At 36.4% G+C, this 25,453-nt stretch overlaps 2 protein-coding genes across 2 annotated transcripts in view; both read right to left on the reverse strand.

The window, feature by feature from the left end:
• LOC150091573 (TP53-binding protein 1-like) overlaps positions 1–19,678 on the reverse strand; it is a 257,313-nt gene extending 237,635 nt beyond the window's left edge. Inside the window, exons 1-3 of the mRNA XM_090368987.1 lie at positions 19,538–19,678; positions 19,064–19,177; positions 13,170–13,807 (exon numbers count right to left, since the gene is read on the reverse strand). Coding sequence (XP_090225113.1) covers positions 13,170–13,807; positions 19,064–19,177; positions 19,538–19,678 — 893 coding nt within the window. The remainder of the gene's footprint in view (positions 1–13,169; positions 13,808–19,063; positions 19,178–19,537) is intronic.
• Positions 19,679–22,298: 2,620 nt separating this feature from the next.
• The window catches only part of LOC150091574 (uncharacterized), a 298,466-nt gene continuing 295,311 nt past the window's right edge, over positions 22,299–25,453 (reverse strand). Inside the window, exon 16 of the mRNA XM_090369000.1 lies at positions 22,299–22,403. Within this exon, the coding sequence (XP_090225126.1) occupies positions 22,299–22,403 (105 nt within the window). The remainder of the gene's footprint in view (positions 22,404–25,453) is intronic.

Raw genomic sequence — 25,453 nt, forward strand, 5'->3', positions numbered from 1 at the left:
GCCAGCAAACAGACTTTGACGAATTACTGAAGGACCACTGGCCTGTGGGAACTATCATTCGGCCTTTCTGCGGACGACCCCCTGTCCCTGGCCCTAGGTTACCAGCTAGTGACTTAGCTATCGAAACAAGCGAGCATGAATGACAACCCATGCATTTTTCAGACATCCAGGAATCTCTACATGAAATAACGTCTACAAATGATTCATCTGTCTCTTCAGCCTACCAGAATTTCAATGACACTAACTCTTGTGAAAACATCTTTCTACCCTGTCACTTGCCAACAATTAAGCCAAACAACTTATGCCTTACTGCAGCATCAAAATATGCAATTACTGTATTCTATATGAATGCACGCAGTCTTGTAAAACATAATGATGAAATCCTCGCTCAACTGACATCATGGAATCTGCATCCAGACCTGACCTGATGGTTTTTACTGAAACCTGGTTCTCTCCTGAGGTTTCAATCCAAATTCCAGACTACTTTCTTTTTCAAAGTTGCAGAGGTGATTCAAAAGGTGGTGGAGTTGCTATTTATGTTCATAGTCATCTGCGATGCTCTGCCTTTCCTATCTCAAATCTGCCTGATCAAGCTTGTGAACTCACTTTTATCCGCATTGCCTCTTTGGTGATCAGGTGTCTATATCGACCTCCCTCAGCTTCAGTTAACAGCTTCATTGTAACTCTTGACAATACTATTTCATTTCACAAGCAAATCCTTAAGCCTTCTACTGATTGGTGACTTTAATATTAACATTCTTCAAAGTTCATCCTCTCAGGTGCAAGACCTCCTAGATGTCATTACTTCAAATGGTTTCTCTGTTCTTACTGATGGAAATATCCCAACTAGAATGGGAGAGTCCCACAATTCCCTTCTTGACTTTGCAATTGGGGAATGCTCTCTCATGTATGCAATACTTGATACAACTATTTCGGATCATCGTCCCATCTTAATAGTAGTCAAAAATGAAATAAATGAAGCAGAGATCATGCATACTTTCAAATCTATTACTCCAGACTCTCTCAATCAGCTTTGTCACGACCAGCAGCAGTCAACGTAGGATAGAGTGCTTGCTACGAGTGATCCTGAAATTGCAACGAACTGCTTTTTTAAGCATATCCTGAATATGCTATGAAAAATACGTGTCATATATCAGGAGCCCAGGGAATAAAAAGGCCACCAGGCCAAGAGGGAAAATATGCCCGTTCGTCTCAAACAAGATTTGTAATATGTTAAAGAAAAGAGATAATTTTGCAAGAATTGCTAGAGCAACCGGAATCGAGGCAGATAAAATTAAATACACAACGTATAGAAACAAAGTCACTGACTGCATTCGGTCAGAGAAAAGAAAATACTATAGTTCTCAACTTACAGGTATCATAACAAGCAAGAAAAAATGGACAGTTTTGAACAAACTATTACCGGGAAGGAAACTGAAATCAAAGCTATGTTGGAGATGTAGTTGAAAACGAGGTACTCATTTCAGATGACGAGCTAAAAGCTACTGCCTTCTGTAACCACTTTAATTCAAGTGTGAATAACCTCTTCCAAGATGAACTTGACTTCAGAGACAATGAAATGAGAGAATCTGCCAAGTACTCAAGTCAGAAACTTTTTTTCTCGTTCCTCTCTCCGATCTCTCCATCTCCATCTCTCCATCTCTGCTGAAATATCTCCATCTCTGCTGAAAAAGGTCCTTAGCTCAGTTCTTATGCCACTGAAGAATATATTCAATCTCTCCTTTCAATCTGGTAAATTCCCTTCTCAATTCAAAAAAGCAATAATCATTCCTCTTCCAGGGAAACCATTGTAACTCCATCAACAACTTTCAACCAATTGCTCTACTCTCAGTTTTCGCAAAATTACTCGAAAAAATTCTTCATAGCAGACTCATGGGTTTTCATGAAGAAAATCAGCTCATCCATCAACAACAGTATGCTTATTGCCCTAAAAGATCCACTGATCTTGCAATTGTTGACTTCTGTTCAAAGATCATTGATAGTCGTGAAAAGGGTCACTATGCTATAGCACTGTTTCTTGACTTATCTAAAGCTTTTGATTGCATAAACCATACTATTCTACTTAACAAACTCAATAACCTTGGCTTGAGAGGGAAAATTAACCTTCTCCTTGAAAACTACCTTACCAATCGGCCGTTTGTTGTAAGAACAAATCAATCATACTCTGACATCTGTTATTTCTCCAGGAGAGTACCTCAAGGCTCATTTCTTGGACCTATCCTATTTGCTCTTTACATCAATGAATTTCTCTCTCTTCTTCCAACTTCTCACCTAGTAGCGTATGCCAATGATATTTCCATCCTAATCACAGATAAAGACCCTAATGAGCTCCAACTCAAAATCTCTGCCTTGCTTTCTGTGATGCATAATTGGCTTCAAAAGAATCAGCTTATACTGAATCCAGAAAAATCAAAATATATGGTGTTTAGAACGAAAAACAAACCACTAAATATTGATTTAGACGTAACATACAAAGAAAAACAACTTGAAAGGGTGAATGAAACCAAGTTTCTCAGAATCTGGCTAGATGATAAGCTAAGTTGGGAAAAACAAATGATAACCCTACGAAAGAAAACTTCGTCACTAGCGGGAATACTCACCAGGGCCTCTGTCTGGGTATCTCCTTCTCTTCTCAAACAAGTATTCCTTTCTTTAATTCTGCTGCACCTCACCTATGGAATCATCTCATGGGGTACCACCATCCAAGAAAACCTCACGAGAATCAACTCCATTCTCAATCGATGTGTTCGTTCAATTTTGGGCTTTCCCTGGAACGCATCGGTTAGTGCGAGATACAAGGAAGTGAGACTCCTAAGCGTCTACCAGCTATTGCAGAAAGCCGAGGCGATCCTTGTTTACAATGCTATGAAGACAGCAGACTTTCCTCCTCTCTTCAGATCCTTTTTCATAACCACAGATGAAGAAGAAATATCATACAATCTAAGAAATTAAGCCAACCTGAAAATTCCGCTTTTCAGAAAAGCCATAGGTCAGAAAAGCAAAAAATACAGAGGTGCTAAAAACTGGAACAAACTTCCTGCAAAAATCAAAAATGTCACTTCACTAAATCAATTCAAGAAACTACTAATTGAACACATCACCAGGGATATCTGATTCAAATTACCTTCCACTCAACTCCTGGATTTTAAAAACACCAACATGGAAATAATGTACAAATGTTAAAGGAGGCAGTTGGCAAATAGTTTGTAAATTTCTGTGCATGTATCTCATCATTTTTCTTTTCTCTCCTCATTTAATTGTAAAAATGTTCAGAATAATGTTATAAGTAGTGATGCTTTTTGAAGTCTTCTGTAAAGAAATGTACAAAAAAAAACTCCAATTTATTTATGTCTTTCCTGTTGAACATTACCTGTACAATTTCAGAACTGTACATTTTTCAATTGTCTATTTGTATATTCATAATTTTTTAAGGGAACACCCCTAAAAAGCCATTGGCTTATGTGTTCTCCCTCCCTTTTTGCTGTTATCTCCCAAAAAAGTGTAACATAAAATAGGGATAAATAAATTATTATTATTATTATTATTTTATAAATAGTCAGAACAGAAATGGCCATCATCATCAGCCATTTTCAATCCACTGCAGAATGAAGGCCTCTCCAGCAACTTTCCAGTTCCTTCTGCTTTGTGCAATGGACACCCATTTACTACCCACAAACTCATGAATTTCATCTGCCCATCTCTGTTGTTGCCTTCCAGGTTTTCTTCAAGCTCCTCTTGGGTACCATTCTGTTATTTTCTTAGTCCATCTGTCATCATGTCTTTGAACTGTGTCCTGCCCACGACCATCTTAGTTCTTTAGTTTTGATAAGAATGTCCTTTACTTGAGTTTGCTGCCTAATCCATGTATTTCTCTTCTTATCTTACAGCCTGATTCCCGATATAATTTGTTCCATTCTTCGCTGTGTAGTTCTCAGCTTCTCTTCCATTCTTTTGGTGAGTGCCCAAGATTCACTTCCATAAGTCATGGTGGGGAGTATACATTGGTTTGTTATTTTACGTTTCAGACAAATTGGGATATTGCTCCTCAGTATGTGACTATATTTCCTGAATGCTATCCATCCAAAATTTATTCTTCTCTTGACTTCCAGCCATTTATCATTATTACAGCTAATGACGTCCCAGATAAGTACATGACTTCACCTTTTCAATTACTGCTCCTTCAATCATTATATCCTTTTCTGCGGCATACTTGTTCATCATTACTTTTGTTTTAGCCATATTCATCTTTAATTCAAAATCCTTACTAACTCTGCATAACTGATTAAGATTTTCCTCTAATTCTTTGGGATCATGGCTTATGACCACAATGTCATCGGCAAATCGTAAATGGTTTAGGTACTCTCCATTCAAATTGACTTCTTTCTGCGACCAGTCAAATCTTCTGAAAGCTTCCTCAAGGGCAGCAGTAAACAACTTCGGAGATATTGTATCTCATTGTCGAACTCCTTTCCCAATTTTAAATTTGCTATAGTCTTTGTCTAGTCTAATAAAAGAGGTAGCGTTCTCATATATTTTCTTCAAAATCATAATATATGGGGTATCTATGCCTTGTCTTTACAGTTCTCGAAACATTGCCTTATGCTGTATGGTTGTTGTTATTGTTATTTAGGAGCATTAGCAACTAAGGCCATATTGTTCCGGGATATGCGGTGGTCATTCCCTGACCTTTCCGGATTCTCCGTTTTTGGTGGTCACGGGCCCCGAACCCCGGGCTGTATTTGACTCCATACAGCCATGCTATATGGAGTCAAATGCCAGGCACAATGGTGTTTTATATTAATTTGCTTTCTCCATTAGCTGTGATATTATGTGAAGGTGATCCATAGTTGAGAAAGCTGTCCTAAAGCCAGCTTGCTCTTTCAGTTGATTGCCATCAAGTATTCTTTCTAATCTGTTAGTAATGACCCTTGTGAACAACTGGTAGATGTGGGATAACAAACTAATTGGTCTATATTTCCAATTTATCTCCTTTCTTATGCAGCAAAACTATGATTGCATTATTCCACTCCTTAGGCGTCACACCTTTTCTAATGCATTTTGTGAAGAGTTTTGCCAGTTTTTGTGTCATGTCTCTTCCTCCCAATGTTAACAACTCTACAGTAACTTCGTCTTCCCCTGGGGCTTTGTTATGCTTCATTTTCTTCAGCGCACGTTCTACCTCATCAGGAAGGATATCAAGTATATTGTATGTGTTACTAATTTGCAATCCATCTTCCGCACTGCTGGCATCATTCCCTCACTCCTTGTATAACTCTTTATAGTAGTTTTCTGCTATTTGAATTATGCCTTCTCTGCTATTTATAAGTACACCATCGCTATTCTTCAGTTTCAGTATAATTTGTCTTTCTGTATTACTGCCCATGGCTGCTGATTTAAATCCTTTGTTTTCCTTTAATGCTTGTTCTACTTTTCTTGTGTTAAATTTTCTTATGTTCTCTCTGAGTATCTTTCTAATGGCTTTGCATAACTCAGTATATTCAATTTTCTCCTTATCAGTTTCTCTTACTCTTCATTTCTCATCTTTGGTTCATTACAACAAGTGTTTCTTGACTAATTTTTAGTTCTTTTTGGATTTCTTTTTACCTATAGGTTTCATCAATTTCAGAAAGTTGTAATATTACTCTCAATATCTTGGTCCTGAGCAGTCTGCAGAAGCTCAAACTTGTTCTTAAGTTCCAGTACATACTGCTTTTTCTCCTCTTCTGTTGTCTCAAAGACCTTCATATTATTTACTCTAGTCAGTTTTTTCCTTTCTTTTCTTACATCTATATCAAGTGTGCATCTTACCATTCTGTGATCACTTCCAACATTTACCTTGTTCAGGACAGTAACATCATATATATATATCGATTTCATTAGTTGCTAATCCATTTGGGCTCTTCCATGTCCACTTTCTGTTCACCCTTTTCTTGAAAAAGTGTTCATACTGACATTCCTCGAGATTCTGCAAATTCCACAAGTTATTCACCAATTCCAAATTTTTCTATAGTTCCCCTTTCTGTGCTGTTTTGTCTCTTTCCAACCTTAGCATTGAAGTCCCCCATAACGATAGTGTTGTGAGTTTTCTGCTCGTCTAGAAGACTCTCAATTTCAGTGTACATTTCTTCAACCTCTTCATCATCGATGTTGGTGCATAAATCATTATAACCTTTAGCTTATAACTCTTAGAAATCCTGAGTTGCAGTCTTGACACATGGCCATCATCATCATAATTTATTTCACTTATTTACTTTTCTTCCACTTTCTATATCAGCAAGTCTATTCGAGCTTTGCGAACCTCAGCCAATGAATGTTACTAAAATTAGAGATGTTTGTTCTACTTTTGCAGGAATCATCTTCATTTCTCTTTCTTTTGCCAGGCTTCTGTATGTGTAAGTTACTTCTGGTTTCCTAACCCTCAAATAATCCATCCTGCTTGAAAAAAAAAAAGCCTGTTAATCTCAATTTTTTCCTGTCTTCTAGTTTGTATTAATAAAATTTCATCCTCATTCTTCTCAACCTACAACCAACCAATCCTAGCTACTTTAAAAACATGAACCTCAAAAGTATTTGTCTGTATCTTGTCTTCACACTAGCAGCCTTTTCAATACCATTATGGTTAGGGACATGCTGTGGAAAATGAAGCAGTTTAAATTCCATTACAAAGGAGGAATTTTTTATGGGTGGGTGCTTGGTTCCTCTCCCACTTGGGTTTTTTATGAAGCAAACAAGGCAAACAGACAATGCAATATATGCAATTCACAGACATTGTACAGACACCTCACAACATTAATTGTTTATTGCAAAAATGAACACCCTTTTAACTGCCGTCCACCGTAATAACTAAGTGTCTTTTTGGCATACCATCCCTTAGTCGGGGCGGAGTAAACCACCGTGGGCTCTGGTGAAAATGGCTCACTGGTCCAGAGTACTTTTCCACATTAGAGTCCAATTCCAACACCTACAAAATCTCCAGGAAAGCTTACCTGTTTACTCTTAACCCAAAAAAAAGATGGCACTGCTCTACTCTAGATGGCTGTGTGTACCTGTACCTCTGGTTAAACAGTTAAATTAATAGAGGTATGCTTAAGTTAGAGTCCAATTCCAACAACTACAAAATCTCCAGGAAAGCTTACCTGCTTACTCTTAACCCAAAAAAAAGATGGCACTGCTCTACTCTAGATGGCTGTGTGCACCTGTACCTCTGGTTAAACAGTTAAATTAAGAGTTATGCTTAAGTTTATATCATGATTTTAATGTCAGTGTATCCTAAAAAAAGAAGAGGTTGTCACAGACATTCAGATATGCAAGACAAGCTGTACTTACTACATGGGAGTCTAAAACGCCGATGGAACTGATATTCGGGTGACACTCGAGTCAAGTGGACCCAATTTCGACAAAGTCAGGACGGTCTGTGACAGCCAAATCCTCTGCTTGCACCTTCACAATGGTGGGACTGTAGTAATCCTGGGTATAACCTACATGCACAAGCACATGGTGAGTGACCACCCAGGTGTGAACCAATGTAAGCAGGGGTCGAGGTGTGGCGCCACACCACATCGATAAATTCCGCCCCTCTGTGTTACTAGGCAATGCCAGGTAGTAGGTGACTCTCCTCAACCGGTGCAATACCACTACTTTGCTCATTGGCAGCTTGAAGTGGTGGAACCCATGTTTAGTCTCCAGAGCTAAAGTCCGGTCAACCCTTCTGCATCTCTTCCATCATGCAGTATGATTGATGACTTTTGAGGTTATGATGAACATCGTGGCGAGATCCAATATTCCTTACATTTCGAGGGTACAGCTCTAAAACGGTGTTCGCAGGCCGGCCGCTAGTTATTACACCGGACTGAACCTATTGGTAACTCTCTAGGAGACTTCCGGATCAGCTAGTGTATATTTTGCTACCTCTACTCTGCCAGATAGTGACTGGAGGGAGTCTGAGTAGTGTGTATGCGGGGGACATTGTCGAGGCCATGTTAAGTGAAGGATCTGGGTATATTCTTACCATGTGTACGGAATATCCAAAAATTTCATTACTTCATACAGCATGTCCCACCCACTTTTTCTTACTATTGAATACACCATGAATTGTCAAACTAATAGAATAAGCTTATCTGCGAAAAGACCTAAACCTCCCAAAAACTTCCTATTTCATTTTACAAATATACGTGGTCTCAATTCTAATCTCAACGATGTCCATTTCCACTTGCAGTCTGCCAAAACCCATGTACTTTATCTGAGAGAATCTCAGTTATTGGTTGATTCAACTACTGCTCATCACAATTGCCCAAATTATTCGCTGTGTGATTCCTTTTGCCTGAAAGATGGTACTTGTGCATATGTCTGTTCCGATATTACCTGTCAGAGACTTCGTAATTTGGAATTGCCTCTTTTCGATCTTCTCTGGCTTAAAATCTCTCTACCTCATTGTGTCAAATTCATCTGTTGTCTCTACTGTTCTCCCAAATCCACTAACCACTTAGAGCTCTTTGACTTCCTCTCTTTGCAACTTGACTTTCTCCAGTCCAACTTTCCTAACAGTGAGGTAATTTTCCTTGGTGATTTTAATGTTCACAACTCCAGCTGGCTTCTGTTTTCTAGTCACACTGACCCAGCTGGTCGAGATGCTCAGGCTTTTTGCAATTACTGATGATCTTGCACAGATTGTTCATTTACCTACAAGAATACTGGACAATACTAACCACACAGCCAACATGCTTGATCTTTTTCTCACAAACAACCCTTCTAAGTAAACGACCGAAGTGAGAGGTCCTTTAGGCACTTCAGATCACAACTTGGTGATTGTCTCTTCTCCAATGGAGCCTTTATCTCATGGCTATTCCCTACTTAGTGTTGTTTGGCATTACAAGAATGCAAAATGGGATGACCTGCGAGATTTCTTTTCTTCTTTTCCTTGGTCGGATTACTGTTTCAAAACTTCTGCTGTTAACGTCTGCTCAGATTGTGTCCATGAAATTATTCTTGCAAGAATGGAATCCTTTATCTCCCACACTCCACTTTAAAATCTCGTCCTTTATCTAAACCTTTGTTTTCCAATAAATGTGCTAAGGCTGTTCAAGAGATGAATGTTGAATATCGTAATTGGCTTGTTTCTAATTCTTCAGTTTCATTTTCCAAAGCTCACAACAATTGTAAAGCAGTTATTAATCAGTCCAAACTAGTTTGAATAGGCTAAGAGTAGAAAACTTGCTTCTTGCCCTAATGGTAGCTGAGCATTCTGGTCTCTTGCCCATCTCTGCTCCCACCTCTGTCCAAACCAGATGGTTCTGTTGTCACTTCAGCCAAGGATAAAGCTGACCTGCTAGCATCTTTTTTCTTCCAACTCATGTATTAATGATCTTGGTAAAACACCTCCCACCATTCCCAACAAATTCAATGCCTCCTGTGGTCTTCCGTCAAAAGGATGTAGGAAGGATTTTGAAGAATTTTGATGCAAAAAAGCTCCAGGTCCCGATGGTATTTCTCCACTTGTTCTCAAAACCTATGCTCCTGAACTTACTCCTATTCTTTGCTGCCTTTTTTCACTTTCTTATTCCAAAGGTGTTTTTCCTCCTGCTTGGAAATTTGCTCATATCCAGCCAGTTCCTAAAAAGAGTGACAAATCCCTCCCATCCAATTATCGTCCCATTGCAATTATCTACTCTTTCTAAAGTAATGGAGAAATCAATTAACCGCCAACTTTTAAACTACCTAGAAACCTTCCGTCTGATCAATGATCGCCAGTATGGATTCCATCAGAGTCAGTGGTGATATTCTGGCTTATGTTACCCATTTATGGACTAATTCAATGGAAAGGTTCGGTGAAACACAAGTAGTTGCTCTTGACATCTCAAATACTTTCTATCGTGTTTGTAGTGTTTGGCACAAATGTCTTCTAAACAAGCTTCCATCTTATGATTTGCCTGTTTTTTGTAATTGGTTATCCGCTCGTGTATATTAATGACCATTTTCCATCGACTGGAAATCCTATCCACAGTTTTGCTGATGATAGCACATCGCATTCCACTTTCTGTTTTGAGAAACATTGCCCTGCTCAATCAGCTTCAACTTCTCGAAAATCTGCTACCAATTCCTTCAGTTAATTCTCCAGTGGGGCAAAGACAACCTAGTTGATTTAAATCCTTCTAAAACTCAGGCTTGTCTTATATATTTTGCAAAAAGGATTCTTCTGCTGCTATGCTTATCTTTGGTGACACTCCAATTTCTGGACAAAATGATATATCTCTTTTGAGGATTACCCTGACTTCTAATCTCTCTTGGCACAAGCACATTACAAATATTGTTTCCTCTGCATCTAAAAAACTTGGTTTTTTCTTTCGCTCTCGGCGTTACCTTTCTGCCAAACATCTGCTCACTCTGTATAAATCGCAAATCCGCTCTGCCATGGAATATTGTTCCTACATCTGGGGTGGTGCCCCCAAAACCTCACTCAGGCTTCCTGATTCCATTCAGAAGAGGGCAGTTAGGTTAATTAATGATTCATCTCTAACAGTCTCTGCACCCGCTGTCTCATACACGTACTGTTTCTGCTGCATGCCTTTTCTACAAATACTTCCATGGGCACTGTTCTTCTGAATTGGCTTCTATAATTTCTGCTCTCTCTTTCAAAACAGTCCGAACACGTGCAGCCACCAGCCAACATCCATTTCCTGTCCACCTTCAAACTCACAGAATCAACTTTTCGTCTTCCTCGTTTATTCATTGAACTGCCGTTTTCTGGAACAACCTTCCTTCCTACGTATTTCCTGAAAATTACAGTCTACAGAAGTTCAAGTCAACAAATATCTTCTTTCATCTTTTTAACCTCCAACCCAAGCATGGTACTAAGTACTATAGGTGCTAATACCTCTCGTGTTTGGGGTTTACATAAAAAAAAAAAAGAAAAAAAAAAAGAAATTCTTGCTTGGTTTGAGTTTTATGCTTGTGATGGTATCCTGTCCTACATTACCTTGAGTGGCAGGATTTGCTAAGCTTCTTCAAGGTCACTAACCACTACACCCAAAAAAAGCGATTCGTAGTTTGAGACTTACCTGTGGCTGTTGTGTTTTTTTGTGCCTGTTCGGTATGTATCAGTGATTTTTTTAACTCTTTGTGAGCTTTACAGATGTAGCTATTGTTCATAATAAATTAAAATTGATTTTAGGGGTTATGGCGAACATTAATAAAAGGAAGTCGTACACAATCAAGGAAAAGCTGATTGTAATCAAATGAGTAAAAAGTGGTGTCTCAAAAGCACAAATAAAACATAAGTTGGGTATTCTGGAGATAACAATATAAGGATGGGTTGCAGAAGGAAGACTACGTTCCTTCTTGGATAAGTTGGACAAAACCCCAGAACTGGAAAGGAAGAAATCAAGACTCTGCAAAAACGAGGCAATGGATGATTGTTTATACATGTGGTTCATTCAGAAATGCAGTTTAGGATTTCCACTGTCAGGTCCCATTCTGAAGATGAAAGCGGACAATTTTTTTCAAGACTTGAAGCTTGATGGTGAATTCTCTGCCAGTGATGAATGGCTATGGCATTGGGGAAATAACAATCAGCGGTGAAGCAAAATCATCAGATGCTGACAGAGCAAAACAATTTATTAGTGACTTAAAATTTACATGTGAAGGTTTCTGTGATGAGCAACTATACAATTGTGACGAGTCCGCACTGTTTTACAGAATGTTACCAATGGAATCTTTGGATTTAAAATCAGCTCTGAACAAAGCAGAATTGCAGTTAAGTAAGGATCGTGTCACTCGATTGTTGTGCTTGAATAAAACAGGAACCCATAAGCTGCTTTTCGGAAAAGTAAGAATCCGCGATGTTTTAAATCCATCAACCAAAAACATCTCCCTGTAGAATATGTGAGCAGCTCAAAGCAAAAGCATGGATGACTTCAAATTTATTTTTGACCTGGTTCGACGAAACATATGTACCATCAGTGCAACGGCATTGGAGAAAAATATGCATCGAACCAAAAGCATTACTGTTTTTAGATAACTGTCCAACACACCCACCTGCTGACAGTCTCATATCCAAAGATGGAAAGATTCGGGCTGTATTTACCAAAAAATACCACAACATTAATCAAGCCCCTTAATCAAGGAATCATTTATAATTTTAAGATAAATTACAGACGTGAGCTACTTTTATCTTTGCTGTCCTCTAATCATGATGTTTCTGAATTTCTAAAGATATTAAATTTAAAGGAAGTAGTATACAAAATTGGTCTTGCTTTGGCGAATATTTCAGAAGATACAATTCAAAATCAGAGAAAAAGTGGTTTTCTGAGAACAGCTAATGGAGAGAATCAAATTGTGACTGATAAAGAGCAAAACAGTGGACAAATTACTATACATTGTGATATACCAGCAGTTAGAGATACCCTTGAGAAACAGGACTCACAGAGAATATCATCAATCAGTGGGTTAATATTGACAAAGAAGAATTAGTGTGTCACTTATTAACTGACAAAAACATTGTTGAAAGCATCACCAATGAGAAAAGGATGGATGGAAGTGATGGGGTTAAAGGAAGAACTAGAGGAGCAGCCTGTCGAAGTTCCTACAGATCAGGAAGCAGTACAAGGCTTAGAGACTGTGATTGGGTGGTTAGCGGCACAGCAGATATTTTGCAATTAGTGTCTTTAAAAAATATAACCTTGCAAAAACGATTCTCCCGTAAAAAGGAACAAAAAAAATTACAGACTTTTTAAAGAAGTGATCAATAAATCCTTTGAATTTTTATAATTATCTATTGCTACATGTTTTTGGTAAAAATAAATAATATTTGAAAAATTTGTTTGTTCACACATTAGTATTAACCCTTCCAAAGTGGATTATTTTGGTCTGCAGGTGGTAAAAAAAAATTAATGCATAGAATAGGGTGGTAAATGCTGCAAATATGGTCAGATTCCACTCGCGTATATATTCGGAGTCCATTCGGAGTGAAAATCAATTAATTGGAGAAAATTTGTAAGCATCAGTTATAGCACGGTTGTCTTATAACGAGGGTCGCAACCTGCCCCCCAAAACCCCACGGTATAACCAGGAAGCGGTGTATATAAAAACACATTTGTTAAAATTTTTCCTAAAGTAATAAAGAAATAGCATGAAAAAGCAAAATGTCTATTTACCCTGAAATAAAACTGGTACTTAATTCATCGTGTTGGAACTCAAGAGTATACTCTCCTTTATCTTGATCTTTTGTAAACTCTTTCTTTTTACCTGTCTTCCTGCGACTTCCTTTCCTGCCACTCTTCAGTGATCTTGATTTAGGTGTTCCATTAGTTTCTTGAGTAATCTCTGCAGTAGTAAGGGGGGTATCAGAAGCATATACCTCAGAACTACTTAAAGTATGTTGATTAAACTGTTTGGCAAGCCTAGTAGATTCAGCTAAAGGTAAAGAAATTTCTAAAATATCTTTAGGAAGGGATCTAACTGCTTCATTTGACAAAGCTAATTTTTGCTGAAGGAGATAATTGGGCCTATTAATAATATTTCTGTCCTTCATGAAACTGCCAATTTCAGATGGTGATGTAAGGCGATCACCTGATTTCTGTTTCACAATACTCTCCATACTAATTGAAGAACCTTGGTGAAGGCTGGAAGAACTAGTGCTTGCAGATTTTGAGGATGCCAATGAACTAATGTCTGCCATCTCTCCAGATGTGAAGGAACACACTGATGTTTGAGTAGCACGGGATGATGATGTTGATGTAATGGGTGATATATCATCTGCTGAAATCTCCTTCACTGGATGCTGGGTAATATCCTAAAATAAATAATATAAAAAATAAAACTAAATCAAACAGCAAGCTAAAACACAACCAATGCAGTACAAAATTAAAAATTTTTCAATAAGAAAAGGTAAACATAAATAAAAATAAAAGAAGGTTAAAAAGACTATTTTATTTCAACTTTAAATAAAAATGTTGTCACAGTTTTGTTTCATTTTTAATGAGGGAATTAAAGAAAATTTGAACTAGAATAGCATTCACATAGGCATATGATGCAAGAAAGCACACTTATAAAAAAAGTCTTCCCATTACATCCATTCACTCCAAAAGTTTGCCCAGTTCTTCCTTGAATTTAAGATAACTTCCACAACAGATGGAAACTTGTTCCAACAATCAACCACATGCTGGCTACAGGCAAATTTCCGCACATCTAGTCTGCAACCGTTTTTCCTCAAATTGAATCTATGCTCCCTCAGCTGCATAATCTGAGCAAGAGGAAGAATCCCATCAGCATTGAGTTTGCTCAAACCATTCAAGGCCTATACCTCAATCAGATCGCCTCCTAGTACCTAATCTCAAGATGCTGCAATTTGTAGAACTTAAGCCTTTCTTGGTAAGAGCAACCCTTTGTTCCTCTCACCAATCTCATTGCCCTTCTCTGTACTCATTCCAGCAGCTCTACATCCTTCCTAAAATGAGGCCTCCATACCTGTATGCAGTACTCAAGGTGTGGCCTAACCACTGCCTTATACAAAGCGATGACTATTTTCATAACTTAAGGAGAAACAGCGACCTGGGATAAAGATATGAAAGTGATCAACAATATTCAACTACTAATAAATTTCTGAAGCAGAGATTGCATTATGATCATAATAACACTAGATGTATTTTCAAATTAGATGCTAGCAAGAAAAATAAAGAGCTTCAGGTCTCAATCCTGTAATTCCATCATTCCTGACTACTCAACTCAGGTGGACAAAATGGGTGATTTTTCTCCATGGAGTTAACAGGATGCCCAATTTTAACAACCAGATATTTGTTGAAATGGAAATTTCAACACCACGATATGAATAAGAGGAATTTCCCAAAACAGAAAGAAGGCATACTACTTATACACAGCATTGGGTGCTACCCAGATAGCTGTTTTGATTCTATTGGCATCCCTTCAGAAATAGATGAGTAGGCCCTCTTCAGTGCAGAGGGCAGCTAAGGTGCATCTAAAATAATAAAAGCAAATAAAGAATGCAACACTTCCATTCCTGTAATCTCAAACTGCATAACAGCCTTTCATGTGGAACCACATCAAAAGCTTTACTAAGTCAAGGTAAATAATGTTGAAGTTGTTTCTTACATCCATTTGTACTTCATCATAATAATTAACTAGACTGGTCAGGCAAGACTTCCCTTTAGTGAACCTATGCTATGATCCATTTCTGTTGAGATGAGACTGTAATGTATCCTTAACCAGAGACTCCATGACCCTGTCCAACCCAAAGACAAACTTACCAGTATATAGTTGCCATCACTTTGTTGCATCTCCTCTGTAGACTGGGAGACATCAATCCAAGGAGATTTTCCTGGAATCTAATAAAGACCTCATTAATTCTTCCACATTCTTCCATATCTTCTCTCATAATCAACAATCATTTTCTGCTCAAGAGACATTATCTTATCCACTATCTTTCTTAACAACATCACCATAATTCATTTTACTTCACTCTCTGTTGGTGCCTTACAATATGTTTATACGATCAAAATATGCACTTGAAACTTCTGTATGACTAGAGCTACCCAGAGGCTTCCTTTAATGTACTCATTATTTCTTTGTACACTGATCATCCCATTTCAGCCAATGTAATATTTTGTTCATGTCTCTTCTATCCAGCATGGTATTGTAAAGCATACCCAGCCCACAACTGGTGAATAAAATAAAACTAATTCTGAGTACCTTCATGCAGCCAAATCTAAATCTCTTTTTAACATACTTATCAATTTCATTATTTTATGTTTCTCAATTTCTCAACTTGTTCTATTATACAAGTATGATATTCAATTCTCATCATAATGCCTTTGCACTTGCTCTCATGAAAATCACATTCCATAATTCTATTTTAGATCTATTAATTCTCAATCTTTACACTCCAAAACCCACTGCAAAGATACAGTTTACTCTTGTGGTCTGTCAATCAATGCTACAGTATCTGCAAATATTAAGCACCATGGTATATCCTCCTATACATCCTTCGTAAGTCAGACTTTCCTTTATTTTCAAAAAGCCATGTTTATGTTAAAGATATGGTTAAATTTATTTTGACACAGTTTCTTTAAAACCAAGATGAAAAGGAGTTGGGGGACAGAATTTTTGCACCAGTGCAGCCTATGCTGAAATAATTTTAAAATAAAAACCACCAGTGAAGCTGTGTACAGCTTTATGCCGTCTCCAAAAAAAGTGGAGAGGAAAGCACACAATGTACTTTCTCCTCTGCATCTTGATAAGTCTGTGTGTAATACTATTTTGAAATACATCATAACAAATCAAAAATAAAAATGTTTATAAAAGTAAAAAAAAAAAATAAATAAAAGAATGCGTAATGCATGTATCAGTATGACTACAAAATATGCAAATCTTTTAGACTATAAATGTGACCGGCAGTTAGCCTGGAATTCATTTCAACCACATATACTAAATGATAAACACAAAGCAAGAGCTAACAGAGTTTTAGATGTCATAAGAGGAAAGTGTGTGTGTGTGTGTGTTTGCGCACGCACACAGACACACACACACACACACACACTACTGCACTCAGGAATCGAACATCATCCTCAAGTTGATAAGCGGCAACCTTCTGAAAAAATGAAAGTCCAGAAGCTACAATATGCACAAGAAATTACCAAATAGGTGTAAAATACTTAATAACAAGAGCTGATACCTTAAGATGGCTGGTTATCTCATGCAGAACTGCATGCCACAAAATTTGATGAAAGAGCTACAGACCACAAGCCTTTGATAACAAAAACAAATATACACTGATCAATGGCATGGTGCAATGAACCTGACTGTGAATCAATAGTCCTGTGAAACGTTGGATCACACTACACACTCCTCCAGTCTGTAGGATGCATTTCGGTATGGATGATGCCTAAAGAAAATTACTGCCTAAGTGTGCTGCTCCAATTGTGAAGTTGGGAAGCATTGTCATCGCATGGGAGCGTTTCTTATAGTACAGATCAGGTCTTCTAGCTGCTATGTATGAAACCACAAACACTGCATTCCCATATAGACTGTAATGTATCCTTATTCTCATTCTTATGATTCTCAAACTTTCCAACATGACAATGTGCCATGTCACAAACCAAGAAACTGGTTTGATGAAAATAACCCTTGAACATTGTAGATATCAGCATAAAAAGCTCTAATCTCAACCCAACTGAACAATTCTGGGAAGAATTGTAATGCAGAATTAGGGCAACAAATAACCTTCTTTGTTTATGGAACTTATGAGTGCTTTAAAGATGAGGAGCACAAAACATCTTAACACAACACCAACAGCATTCAGCATAAATCAGTATAACGACCCAATAGAAGAAATGGCATTAGCTCTTCAATCAATTGGTTTTTTTATACCAAAGATTTGCCAAAACACAATTAATTGCTTTAAATAAATATATATTTTGTTTCATAACTAAAAATATCCCATGCTTTTGGTAGGAAAGTGTATTTCTTATAGTATTCCTAATGTTACTTTTCTCATCTTTAATGTAAGATTAAACTATAAAAATAAACTGATTCTCATAAGAACACACCTGTAATCTAGGTATGAAACAAAAGAGTTGACATTTGACAGCCATATTTATCTTTTCATGAAACAAAATCGACAGTTAAGGTTAAAGGCTTTTGTGCAACTTTAACTCAGAGCAGTCACCACAAAACTCTCGGCATTTCTGTATCTATAAACAAATTGAAAAGTATACATATCATGACTGCTTTCATTGCTAGTATGTATGACTAGTATTATCGATACACCTCTTTTCTCAATATTTGCAAACAGCATGGCAAAATATTTCATCATGAAACTTCTCTCTCTCTTACATCACTGATTTCTTTAGTACAAATGTCAAAGAAGAGATGGCATTAGCTCTTCACTCAATTGGTTAACCAATAGTATTTTTACATATATATAGTTTCTATCAACCAAGGCTATCAAGAGAATGGGAGATGAGGAGTGGAAAGGTCTAGATAAACTTCCAAACAGAGCCAAAACAACCTGTGGTGAAATCAGATTAAGTTAAGACTTACTATTGAGACTTCAAGTTTCAGTGATATGAAAAATATATGATATAATTATGATACATTCCACAAAATAAAATCTGAATAATATGGAATATTATTCAGATACGAATAATATTACTTACAAGCAAAACAAAATAGAGATAATTAATACTTGACTGATTGATTAATACTTGACGCTAAAAATATATATCCCGTTATAGCTGTGTTGGGAGATAAGTTAGGGTTATAAACTGAAATTGAAATTTCAGTTTTTCAACAGTGACCTGTACTTGTTAAGCAATTCTGCCGGTCTCCTACTCTTGATCTGATAGAGGTGTATAAAGCATTGAATGGTTTGAGCATGCTCAATGCTGATGGGATTCTTCCTCTCGCTCAGAATAATCACCTGAGAGGGCATAAATTCAAATTGAGGAAAGACAGATGTAGGATAGATGTGCGGAAATTTGCCTTTAGCCAGCGAGTGGTTGGTTGGTGGAACAGACTTCCATCCCTTGTCGTGGAAGTTGATAGCCTAAATAAGTTTAAGGCTCAGCTGGACAGGTATTTTGAACGAACAGAGAGGTGAAGTGGGAGTGGTTTTTTTTTTTTTTTTTGGCTGATGCTGCATAAGCTTGCTTTCTTGCATCAAATGCCTCTACTAATGCTAATGCTAATGCTAAATATTTAGTCAGTCATAATGATTTACACTAAATAAATTCAATCAAATCAAAGGCAGAGAAATGAGTGAGTTTTGTTTATTACATAGTGGTTATAAGACCAAAAAAGGTATTCTCAAACAATATACACAAAATAAAGACAACAGGGTAATAGCAGTAGAATAATAAGCAGTGCTGTGGCTCCTATAATGAATTTTATCACAATCAGTAAAGACAGATGATCACAGATAAGCTGCTTGCCAAATCACTGTGAAATGATCACAAAAACCTTGAAAACCTAAAGTCTAAAAGATTAAAATAATCACAGGGTATAAAGGTTAAAAAAAAAAAAAAAAAAAACTTACCACACTTAAAGTATTAATAACTTTTCCTTCTTTAAAAAACTTCTGTGTGACTGTAGTGATCTCAGATATCTCATACTTGCCAGAACTGTCCTGGGAACCTACTTTGGGAAGAGTCTACAAAAAAAAAAAAAAAAAAGGAAATTGTGACACATTTAGATAATAATTAACAAACGTCAAACATTATCAAAATTAAGATTCAGATTATGTTTAATTATTACAGAGCATGTTTGTCTGTTTAGTTTTCAAATGTTCCCAACCGAAAATATGAGGAGATGAACCGAGTTCCTGTTGAGGCACACTCATTTATTAAAATAAAGTATGGAGTTTATTCATATCGTCAAAAAATCTTATTTATTTTTGAAAAATAACAAACCTGCTTATTACTTCAGGCAATGTCCTCACATAGCTAATAATATAACTATTCATTATATTTTATAAATATGTAGCTACAATTTGGTGCAATGCTTTGATTACTTCGCTTTCCAAGTAGGCAGGAGGACAGAAGTACACATGTTTAAATAGACTATGGTTCAATTCCACATAACTACCGAATACTGCTAACGATACTATTCTTCTCAAATAACCAGTTACACACTCCGCTAACTTACATATCATGCCAGAATATAAAAATAATATTTAGTATGTCAATTTAGCACATTCAAAAAAGTTTCCATCAAAAGTGAACAAATGTGTCTAATTTTAAATGTTTCTTTTAAAGTAGCAGCATTCGGCAGAAAACTTGTTTTTCCAATGTCTGCATAGGTTCCAGAGGTAAATCACAAAGCCAATGTGTATGTGCACACGCATGCAAGTGTAATCACCAACTATTAGTGCTTTCATTTTGTCAGCATCTTTAAAATGACAATCTCCCATCCTCTCAAAAAAAAAAAAAAAAACCATCACACAAGATCTGGAAAGAGATGGACGACCCTGTAATTCCATGTTTAATGTGATACCGTTTAACTAAAATGGATCCATAAACAGGTGCACTATCATATAACAAAATCCTGTCTCCTTCACACTTTCTACTGATCACAATACTCAGACAATGAAACATTTACCACAGTTCAGCCTCCTGGTATGACCTTTGTAGTCAAAACAAAATTAAAATACCAACTCTGACTGCTATCCTGCCTGTTAAGACTCCCATCCACTATGATGTAAATCACTTGGTTTGTGGGTCATGCAAAGGAAACATCATCTTATTAACCATGATACTGAGACTTGTTTTCTCTAAAAACCTATCTGCCTCATTGGGACAACTGAGTAGGCCAATCAATAAATCATATAAGCTAGTTTGGATTTCAATAACAATATTATTTTCAAAATGAACTCATTGAATTGGATTTGCTTATATCTTTTGTGAAAATACACTTCACACTGTTCACTGTATGGTTTTCTAACTGTAATAACCCATAATAATTCTGTCAAATGCCAAGAAACATTTCTTTATTCAGGTGATGTGGCAACTTTCAACTGAATTTCTAACTTTAACAGCAATTGATTGTGTACACATTTTCATGTACACAATCACAATATTCCACACATGCTCAATGTTTGCTTGCTTGTTGAAGTTGAAAAAGCACCACTTTGTAGATCACTGTTGATATTTTTTATAACCCCAAAAGAAATGCTTATATTACTTGTCCATATGGCTGTTTAAAATTCTTACAAAATGTATGCTGTAATAATGTATATATTTCAGCTGGAGAAAGAAAAACCCTTTTAATAACATACAAAATTTTATCAAATTTTGTATGCCGCTGAGCCAATATCATTTTGCCATGACCACGTGTGAAAACCAGAATATGATACATCACTTTGGACACCTGAATATGAACAGTGACTACCAGCTTTATGTTTAATCCTCATGTTATTTCAAAACATACGAAAATTAAACATAAAGTGATAGGTTTTTCATTCTTCCATCTCCAAGAGATCAGAAGGCGAAATATTTTGACATACAAGACATAGAAATACAATTCTGGACTGAAGCAATAAACAGAACACAAAGTGAAGGAGCTCAAAAATGGTTTTATTCTCACTTAAAGTAATCACCATCCGATTGAATTACTACACCGTTCTAAAAGTTTCTGAAAACAGTCAATAAAGGTGTCCAAAGAGATGATGTTCACAGTTTGGCAGTTACATTTTTCTTTATGTCCTGAACATCCCAAAATCCCTTTCCTTTGAGGGCAGTTTTCACTTTGAAAAAAACAAAAAGAGGAAGAAGTTGGCTATTGAGAAAGTAGGGTGGATGGTTGATCTATACAATGCCATGTTTCATCAGAAAGTCTTCATGACAAATGCAGAATGGGTGGGGGCATTGTCATACAAGAATCAGCTGCATTTCTCTTGAAACTGTAGCCCCATCCAGGAAATATACTTCAGTAGTCTTGTACTTGTATGTAAAACACAGCATTGATTCTCTCTCTCCCCTCAGGTGCAAATTCGCTGTGAATCACACCCTGTTTGTTGAAAAACATGATCAGCATCTTGACTGCAGTAAGGCGCTCAGATCAGCATAGTGTAGATAAATGAATTTTTTATTTGAATTGATTTTTATTATAAAACATGGATTTATTAATTTATTTTTTTAAGGCATATTCCTGATGTGGTAGGCAGTAGGGTTCATTCATATCTTAGACTTAGTTCGAGAAGCAAGTCTCTACACCTACAGTATTGAAAAAGTAATTTTAACAACAGGTTTTTAGCCTTTATGTACACAAAAAATAAATTTGTTTAAAAATTTCCACGACCCCTTTAATTTATCCCATAACCTCTCTGGGGGTTCATGCATACAGTTTGCAAACCACTGAGCTATCTGTCCTCCTTCCACCAAGGGTGGAAGGAGGACAGATAGCGTGTGTGTATACCTCAACCATACATATTTCATGTATGGTTGAGGTACACACACACACACACACACACACACACACACGCACACACACACACACACACACACACACACACACACACAAGAACACAATTAAGAAATTGTAGATTTTTATTTCTAATTTAAACACAGTTTATGATTTAAACTAATGCACACAACGCTTGTTTACAAGCGCTAATTCACTAAAACACTTATTCAATTTGCTCACCACTTACTCTCTGAAACACACACACACTTTTTGAAATATGAAAATGCTTGCTTGGTGCAGAACCCACTCATATATACACCAGTAAAGAAGTTTCTAGAAGACTCACTGTTTCTAGAGAACTTTGTCGAAAGTTATGAAACCTCCCTGAAAAATCCAGACCTTTCTTCCACCATATGTAACAATACTCTAGAACATTTTGGAACATTCTTGAGCATTGTAGAAAGCTCCTGAATGCTCTAGAAAAAATAAAATAAAATGGATGGAAAAGATGATCAAACAACTACGGGTCAAGATTTTCAGTCATTAACCTACGATATTTGAAAACTGAGGGTAATGAGAACTTTTTTATGCATATCTGAGTTTTTGAACATATTTCCTACAAGAATCTGCCGAAATTATTTCAGGGAGAAAATTGATGCCGACCAGTGTAATCTCTCATGCAAGACAGAGTCAAACGCATTGGAAAAGTCCAAATAAATAATATCAAAATTATTTACTACATCCAACTCATGACTCTTTCATAATTTTCACGCTCACACAATTTTCAGTTTACAAAACCATGCTGGTTCCTTCAGAATTCCATATCTATCAAGATACACCTGTTTGTCAATCCAATGATGCCTTCACAATTAATCTTAATGGTCCAATGCATTCTCACGCCACCTCCCTCGAAATTACAGTATATGCCACCAACTCTAGAAGCTTACTTGTCTTCAGATTTGTAAGTTTTGCTAGTAAGCAATGTGAAAAGTTCTGTCTGCAAAGGGATTTTCATCTGTAAAATTCAATGCAAAGATTTTTGCACTGATTCATTGCAATGATATTAAGTAGCATTAGTAGAGGCATATGGTGCAAGAAAGCAAGCTTTTACAGCATCGGCCAAAAAAAAAAAAAAGTACCAATCTTTACAGATCAGTACCTCACCTGTTCATTTCCTCAGCAACATTATCTATAACTTTTCCATGTTCGTTACATAATGATACAATCTGATCACTCTTTTCTTGGTTGTATTACGTGAAGAATTCCTTGTCTCCATACTTTTCTCTCTCAGCTAGTGATTAGGCTGGCTATGGCTGATTTCTGAAAATCAGCTATAGCCAGCCTAACCCTTTCTGTGGTACTATTATATATAAACTTATAGCTGTTGTACACTTTGGAACATGTCATCACCCATGCTTACACAGTTTATTAAACTAGGCATAGGAAACTCCATATTCATCCATCTGAGCATCCTCCTCCTTGTGTAATATTTTCTTATTGGTAAACATGAATTCATGCTTCTTGAATTACTTCTTTAAAGATATTCACCCTGGATGTGTTATCACATCTGATAGAGGCTATATAGCAACTTAAGCTGACACAGTCATCTTTCCTGAAATTAAAACCCATTCCTTTGCCTTTATTCTTGCTCCAAGTACTTTCCATAACATGCTGATGTAAATATCAAACATCTAGCTGATTTAAAAATTTTGTAACCCACAATGAATTCCATCCCACTTGTTCCTAATAAGGCCATACTGAAAACACCCATAAGAAAGCATTCATATTTGCTGGTCCAGTCTATCTGCATATGGAGGCACACATTATACTCTTCAAAATCTTCTAGTCCAGTGGCCTCCAAACTGTGACCCACGGGCCGAATACAGCCCTTGAATAATTTTTGTTCGGCCCGCAAGGCCATGAAAATGGCTACTTTGTTCGAATCCACATATGTTTGCGAGCAAATATTTTCACGCATGAAATCAAATAAATATTTAAAAAGAAGCAGAATAACAGATGAGCATCTTCATTCTGTATTGAGAAATTCTAAACAATTTTCTAAAAACATCCAGCCTCAATTATCTCATTAAATGAGATGATTGTTTTCTTCAGTAAATGTTATTGTGTGTTGTACTTAAAAATATTTGAATATTTTCAATTTTTGGTGTATCATTATATTTATTTATTCACCTTAATACTGAAAAGTAGTGATCCTTTTCAGGTTGTAAATTTTCTAAAATGAGCATTTAAAAGCAAATGTAAGGTATTTAAAAAAAAAAAAGTATTTTTTAAAACACAAAAGTCATATTTTTATAATTTTAATAATATCTAGAAAATAAATCACTGGCATAAATTTGTTGCATATAAAAGTGTTGGGAATTTGCATTTTTTATATATAGCCTGAAAATAAAAAATGGTAACATGAAAATAGAAACTTTCCTTTTATATGTAACACTAAATTTTCTCAAATCACTCAATGCAGCCTGCAAAATAAATCTAACTTTGAATATTGCCCCTATCCAGAAAAAGGATGGACACCACTGTTCTTACACAACTCTCATTTTCCCCTTTGCCTTCAGCTATCTCAGATTACACATTCTATATTGTGATGTGTAGGTTTGAAATCTAAGATGCTTTGTCATTCATGCTTAGTTGCATTCAGGCTGATTTTGACCAAGAGAATTATCTCTCAACTGTTCTCTGCCTATCTTTCCTAAGCACATTTTATGTATCTTTTCTAAACACATAAATGCCATAATGAAAATCATCTCATATTTCTGAGTGGCACCAAGGTTCTGTTAGAACTATTATATCGGTGTGAGTTGCCTTAACCAGTAGTTTAAATTCACTCATTTTATTGACAATACAGTAATATCCTGTCATTATTATACACACAATTTAGGTTAAGTGTTCTTGTTTTTACTATCCTGATACATATAATGAAGGTATGAAAGTGTTATGCCCTAGCATTAGCCTCCCCTTCATTTAAAACATTGTTGCCATTGGTAAATCTTCTAGATATCAAAAGACTTGCATTTTGAGGCCTTATACAAGAGCTCTTAATATATATATATATAATGTATGTGAACAGTGTATTGAGTAGGGCTGCTGACCTGTCAAATGTAATTACAATGGAATAAACTGAGAATGCCTGCAAGGTAAAAGCATGCATTTCCTGACTTTATTCTTTCGTCTTAAGTTTACTTTGTTTAAATTGCAAACTGGGCATTTTGCCTTCTTTCATACTTTCACTCTTTTTCCATTGACAGAATTTATCAGTTCTATTTTAGCATTTTACTTTTATTTATTTATTTATTTTTGAATTATATTCTTTTTATTCCTTCCTTTTAGGTCTCTCTCTCTTGGGTCGGCTATGATGTATACATTTTGTATGAAAACATCATAAAAGAAACAGACACCTTGCTTATTGCTGTGGCTCCCATGGTTTTGGCTGCAGACCCTTTGAAGAAGTAGTTAAAGCCTTAGGACCTACAGCATTAGGTACCATTTTTATTATTTTATGTTA

Source organism: Mastigoproctus giganteus, chromosome 1 (assembly GCF_048544385.1).
Source record: "Mastigoproctus giganteus isolate SK-2022 chromosome 1, ASM4854438v1, whole genome shotgun sequence".
In the NCBI taxonomy this organism is placed as follows: Eukaryota; Metazoa; Arthropoda; class Arachnida; order Uropygi; family Thelyphonidae; genus Mastigoproctus; species Mastigoproctus giganteus.